Source organism: Octopus bimaculoides, chromosome 21, assembly GCF_001194135.2.
Source record: "Octopus bimaculoides isolate UCB-OBI-ISO-001 chromosome 21, ASM119413v2, whole genome shotgun sequence".
NCBI classification, from domain to species: Eukaryota; Metazoa; Mollusca; class Cephalopoda; order Octopoda; family Octopodidae; genus Octopus; species Octopus bimaculoides.
The window spans coordinates 36,655,733-36,662,434 of record NC_069001.1 but is presented as its reverse complement, the minus strand read 5'-3'; the positions used below and the strand labels follow the sequence as shown (position 1 = coordinate 36,662,434).

The 6,702-nt window shown below is 36.3% G+C and overlaps 1 protein-coding gene across 1 annotated transcript in view; it reads right to left on the bottom strand.

Annotated features, from left to right (window-relative positions):
- LOC106875065 (neuron navigator 2) overlaps positions 1-6,702 on the bottom strand; it is a gene marked incomplete at its 3' end in the record, with an annotated part of 294,273 nt that overhangs the window by 15,935 nt on the left and 271,636 nt on the right. The window contains exon 9 of the mRNA XM_052975421.1: positions 3,819-3,839. Within this exon, the coding sequence (XP_052831381.1) occupies positions 3,819-3,839 (21 nt within the window). The remainder of the gene's footprint in view (positions 1-3,818; positions 3,840-6,702) is intronic.

Here is a 6,702-nt window from a genome sequence, read left to right as displayed (position 1 = left end):
GAGATGTGTAGACTAATAAAGCCAAGTATTTTATCTCATAGAGAACAGTGTGTGTATCTGTGTGTGTGTGTGTGTGTGTGTGTGTGTGCAATGGTTTATACATACATATGGATGGATGGAGACGGACAGACAGGTACAGATAGATAATTAGATAAATAGAAAGATAAGAGCATGAAATAGATAAGGAAACCTGTGTGGGCTAAGGGTAACAGATAAAGGATAGTGTGAGGGCCAATAAATAGAAATAAGTGAGGGCTAATATATAGAGAGAGGGATAGACATGTGTGGGTGATAATAGAGAAGGGAGTAGGAGAGGGGGAAGGCCTAAGAAATAGATAGAGAAGTGTGTGGAAGAGGCTAATAGAAAGGTTTTAGGCAGACAAGTGGAAAAGGGGGGGGGTGCTTATAGTTATATAGTTAGGCATGCAAGGACTGATGAGGGATAGAGGAATACATGTTGGATATTATTGGAATTTTTTTTTTTTGTGGGTGTTAATATGTGGAGGGAAGTGATGGAGTGTGCTAATAGAAGGGAAGAGAGAGAGAAGATTAGTGTGTGAGGGGAGCTAATAGAAATGTATGTGTGTGTGTGGGAGGGGGGCTTAACAGACAGAGAAAGGTCTGGAAATGGGGGGTAGGGCTGATACAGGGAAGTGTGTGTGTGTAGAGGTGTAATAGATATTTAGAAAAGTATGGGGGAGGGGTTAATAGAGAGGTGTGTGTGTGTGTGTGTGCGTGTGTGTGTGTTTGGAGGTTAAATAAAATTGCTAGAGAAGTATGTGGAGTTTTTGAAGAGATTGTGAATTGAAAAAGACAGGACTTTGACTAACAAGCAATCAACTGATTGCTTAACCAGCACATTAAACAAATGATCGATTAGCTAGCTGGTTAGATATTTAACCGATTGACTAAAATTAAAGAAGTGATAATGAACCCGTGTGTGTGTGTGTGCGTTATTATTATTGGGGTAATGACCCTCCCAAGATGCAAAATACGTGGAGTTAGATAGAAAGAAACAAGTTTATGGTTTGGTAGACAGATAAATGGATAGACAGACAATTATATTATATATATATGTATATGAAGGATATATATATCATCATCGTTTATCGTTTAACGTCCGCTTTCCATGCTAGCATGGGTTGGACGATTTGACTGAGGACTGGTGAAACCGGATGGCAACACCAGGCTCCAGTCTGATTTGGCAGAGTTTCTACAGCTGGATGCCCTTCCTAACGCCAACCACTCAGAGAGTGTAGTGGGTGCTTTTACGTGTCACCCGCACGAAAACGGCCACGCTCGAAATGGTGTCTTTTATGTGCCACCCGCACAAGCCAGTCCAGGGGCACTGGCAATATATATATACACAAATATTTTTTTATTCTTGTTTTGTTTCAGTCATTTGACTGTGGCCATGCTGGAACATTGCCTTTAGTTCAACAAATCGACCACAGGACTTATTCTTTGTAAGCCAAGTACTTATTCTATCGGTCTCATTTGCCGAACCACTAAGTTACAGGGATGTAAACACACCAACACTGGTTTTCAAGCGATGGTGGGAGGACAAACACAGACACAGTACATTTGGTCGGCCCGAGGCTATGGTAGAAGACACTTGCCCAAGGTGCCACACAGTGGGACTGAACCTGGAACCATGTGGTTGGGAAGCAAGGTACTTACCACATAGCCACTCCTGCACCTATGTAGATAGATTGATAAGTGTGTATGTGTAGAGGAGGGGTGGGATTAACAGATAGGGAAGTGTTGGTGGGGGTGGGGAAGACATATGAAATGCTAAAAACAATAGATTAAAACATTATGAAACCGAATAACAAACAATCAAGAATCAAAGGCAAAATGGTTGATATATAAGTACGAGAGTTAATTTAATCTGTTAATTTAATCCTTTAACGACTGAAGTAACAACAACAATGACAATGTCAAAAATAATCTCAATCAATCATATTATTAGAAAAAAAAAAACAGCTTTAAAGATGTCCAAATTATACATTTGTGATTAACGAATTTGATTGCAATTTGTATTTGTCGTTATTTAATAAATAATTCATTTTTTATCTCTTACTTGTTTCACTCCTTAGACTGTGGCCATGCTGGGGCACTGCCTTGAAGAATTTTTAGTTGAATAAACTGACCCAAGGACTTATGTCTCTGTTGCGAAACTGTTAAGTTATGGGGACAGAAACAAACCAACACCAGTTGTCAAGTGGTGATGGAGAACAAACACATACACAAAACGAGCTCCTTTCGGTTTCTGTCTACCAAATTCATTCACAAGGCTTTGGGTCAGCCCAAGCCAAAGTAGAAGACATTTGCACAAGGTGCCACACAGTGGGACTGAACCCGGAACCATGTGTTTGGGAAGCAAGCTTCTTACGACACAGCCACACCTGTGCCTATATATATATATCCATATACATTCATTATCTAAAAAAATATTTGTTTGCAATAGTCTGATCAATCACGTGATATATATATACATACATATATAAACATTAGCATACCGGGCGAAATGCTTAGCGGTATTTCATCTGTCTTTACATTCTGAGTTCAAATTCTCCTGAGGTCGAGTTTGCCTTTCATCCTTTCGGGATTGATAAATTAAGTACCAGTTGCATACTGCGTCGATCTAATCAACTGGCCTCCTTCCCCCAAAATTTCAGGCCTTGTGCCTAGAGTAGAAAAGTATATATATATATCGTTCGTTTAACGTCTGCTTTCCATGCTAGCATGGGTTGGACGATTTGACTGAGGACTGGTGAAACCGGATGGCAACACCAGGCTCCAATCTGATTTGGCAGAGTTTCTACAGCTGGATGCCCTTCCTAACGCCAACCACTCAGAGAGTGTAGTAGGTGCTTTTACGTGTCCCCCACATGAAGGCCAGTCAGGTGGTACTGGCAACGGCCACGCTCAAAATGGTGTATTTTATGTGCCACCCACACAAGAGCCAGTCCAGGGGCACTGGCAACGATCTCGCTCAAAAATCCTACGAAGGCCAGTCAGGCGGTATACACAATATGTACACATGTTTAAGAATATATATATATATATATATATATATACACACACACATACACATGTAGATATTTACATTTTCCAGATTAGACTGACTGAGAGATGAGTGCCAGAGAACTAGATACAGAAGATAATAGCCTCCTCATCTTCGATATGGATGACATTTAGAAAAGAGAAAGAAAAAGAAAAGGAAAAAGTCTAAAAAGAAATAATAATAATAATAATAATAATAATAACAAATGGAAACATCAAAAGCTATTGGGACATAATCTATAAGTTACATTTACAGGACATCAATAAAGCTTGTTGAATGATTGATTGAGGAAACGATTGATTATTCATGCAAAATTTAGACATGCATGCATATTTTTTGTTTTAGTCGGAGAATAAAAACAACATTAAGAAGAAGAAGAAAATAAAACACTGAGACATTTGTTGCGGTAGCATACTTATAGATCAAAGAAGCAAATAAACGCATTAAGTGATCAATACAGATGTAAATATAGAGTGAGAGAGAGAGAGAGAGAGAGAGAGAAAGAGAATGAGATGTGAGACAATGGTTATCAGTTGGAAAAAAGAAAAGAAAAAAGGAAATAACATCAACAAGAACAACACAGACTGTAAGAATTATTATCACAATATTCCACAAAATGAAAGTAGAAAGAGAAAGAAGAGAAAGTGAGAGAGAGAGAGAATGTGAGTGAGTGAGTGAGTGAGTGAGAGAAGATAAAGAAATTTGACAAGCGAGAAATGAAGCAGTTTTTTTTTTTTTATTACGGTACCATTGGGAGGTGATGTGGCCACTGAAAGTATAGCGAAAGAGAAATTAGTTTAACATCACCAAAAAAAAAAAAAAAAAAAAAAATTGAAAAAAAATGTCAATAAAGACAAAAAAATAACAACAACAAAAACCATCAACAAAGAAAATAATTTGAAGCTTCAAGGGTTGAGGGATTGGGAGCAACAATAGACAAAGTAGGGGGTTCCTTGGTTGGAGGGTAGGGTTAGGGTTTAAACCTCATCAGAGCTAATTATTGTCACCAGGTTTCGGCCTCTTCCGTTCCTCATCAGAGACAAGTTGTAATTGTTTGCCAAGAACGATATTACATCTGCATTTGTGTCTAGACACAAATGCAAATGTGTTCATGCATTTATCACACACACAAATATACGTAGCGTGGAAAATGGTTATTATAATCATGCTATTGTTATCAGCTGGCTATTGCTATTTAAAAGGCTCCATTCCAAAGTGATCATAATAAACAGCTTCTACTACATAAATACAAACATACATATATATATATGCATGTCTCTCTCCCTATATATATATGTGTGTGTGTGCATATATGTATATGTGTGCATATATATATATATATATATATATATATTCACAGGTGTAATCTATCAATGTTTCATTACTGCTAATGCCCCCCCCCCAACAACTCGTTATTCCATTCCACCACTACAGAAAAAAAAACTCGCCTCCAAAACTCCTTGATGCTTCAATTGCCAGTTAGTAGAAATAATTAAAAGTAAACAATAAAGCAACAGCATGGACAACTAACAACATTTTTTGCAGTGGAAAAAACAAACAAACAAACAAATGTAATAATAATAATAACAATAATGATGATGATAATAATATGCTTTTGGTACAAGGCCAGTAATTTCGAGACAGGGGGTAAGTCGATTACATCGACCCCACTGATCAACTGGTACCCTGCCAAAATTAGAAAAGAAATAATTATAATCGTTAATATTTTTTTAATGGCAAAAAAGAAAAAAAAAAAATGCAGCATTTATTCTAACTCTTTACTTTCTGGATTCAAACCCTTTGGAGGTCAACTTTGCCTCTCATTTATTTGGGGGTCAATAAAATAAGATACCAGTTGAGTACTGGGGTTAATGATATCAAGAAAACCACCTCACTAGCCTTGTATCTAAATCAGAAACTAATATTATTATTATTATTATTATTGAGAGAGCAGCACATGCCATCATGTGCTGCTGGGGTAATATACTCATCATGACTACCCGTCTGATAAGGGTACGACAGGCACATGCATCACATTGCAGGTGGGGCCCAGTTAAAAGTTTCTTCATGTTGAGTAGTCTGTCTTGATTAAAAGGTCCCTAAGTGTTTAAGGATAACGAATGAAACATCCATGTTTCGAAGGGTGAATTATTCAAACCCCAAAGAATTCCTCTCGACCCATGGCTATGATGCTCCCACACTACTTCTGCTCGTGGTCAGAGATACACATACCATCAGCCACTAAATGACATGCTCAACTGGTTAAGGTCAAACAACTGACAAGCAAATCCGTGGTATTGAGCAGAATATTTGCTGTAGCCCATCTTTTTATACCAAGACAAAACAATGTAACAATCAGTTAAGATCAGAAGCCACGAGAGCCACTGCCTGGCACTGCATCATTATTATTATTATTATTATTATTATTATTATTATTATTATTATTATTTATTATTATTATTATTATTATTATTATTATTATTATTATTAAGGTGGCAAGCTGTCAGACTTGTTAGCACACCAGGGTGAAATGTGTAGCAGCATTTTATCAGTCTCTATTTTCTGAGTTCAAATTCCACTGAGGCTAACTTTGCCTTTCATCCTTTCAGGGTCGATAAAATAAGTACCAGTTGAATACTGGGGTTGATGTAATCGGCTATTCTCTTCCCCTAACAATGTTGGTTGTGAGCCAGATTTTTAGCTCATTAATCATTATCATCATCATCATCATCATCATCATCATCATCATCATCATTATTATTATTATTATTATTATATTGATTGACACTATGTAATCCACTTTGGTTTATTGGTTTGACAAAGTTATTTCACATCAGAGATTTATTAATGATTTTAGTAAAACGAAAAATGGTACAGGTCAGAAATGGAACACAAAACAAGAAACATTAGTAGACAGAAAGGAAAAAAAAAAAAATCGGTTAATAATGGAGTTTTATCTAATAAAAAAACCTGAAATGCCAAGACATTTAATTAGAAACTTAAACAAAATTTTATAGCTTAATTTTTTTTTCTACTACTACTCGTTAATGAAAGAATTATTATATAAGATGTAATTGCTATTTTAATAGATTAGATATATGTGTGTGTGTGTGTATGCATGTGTAAGTGTATATGCATGCATATGTATATATGTGTGTGTGTGTGTGTGTATAAATATACACACACGCAATCACACTGACATATATATGTATGAATAAATGTGTGTGTGTGTGTGGTGGATAGCCTTTGATTTTTTCTATCCTAATATTTTTAACCCAATATTTACATGCTAGTATTTATAGCTTTGTCTACTTCAAGATCCAATGTTCCAAAAAAGAATTATTATCTATTATATATGTATGTGTGCATGTGTGTGTGTGTGTGTGTATGCATATACATGTATATATATATATGTTGTATATATATATAGCTCTCATCTGCTGCAAACAGCAGATGAAAGTTCTGCAACATCTTGAACAACCCGGGTAGATGACTTGTTTATAATGACCAAATGTTTGTGTTTACATTCACTCTTTCCCTCCATCAAATTGACATTACCTGTACAGGTGCACTCTCTCTCTCTCACACACACACACACACACACACACTAAGGTTAGGTTAACAAAAAAAAA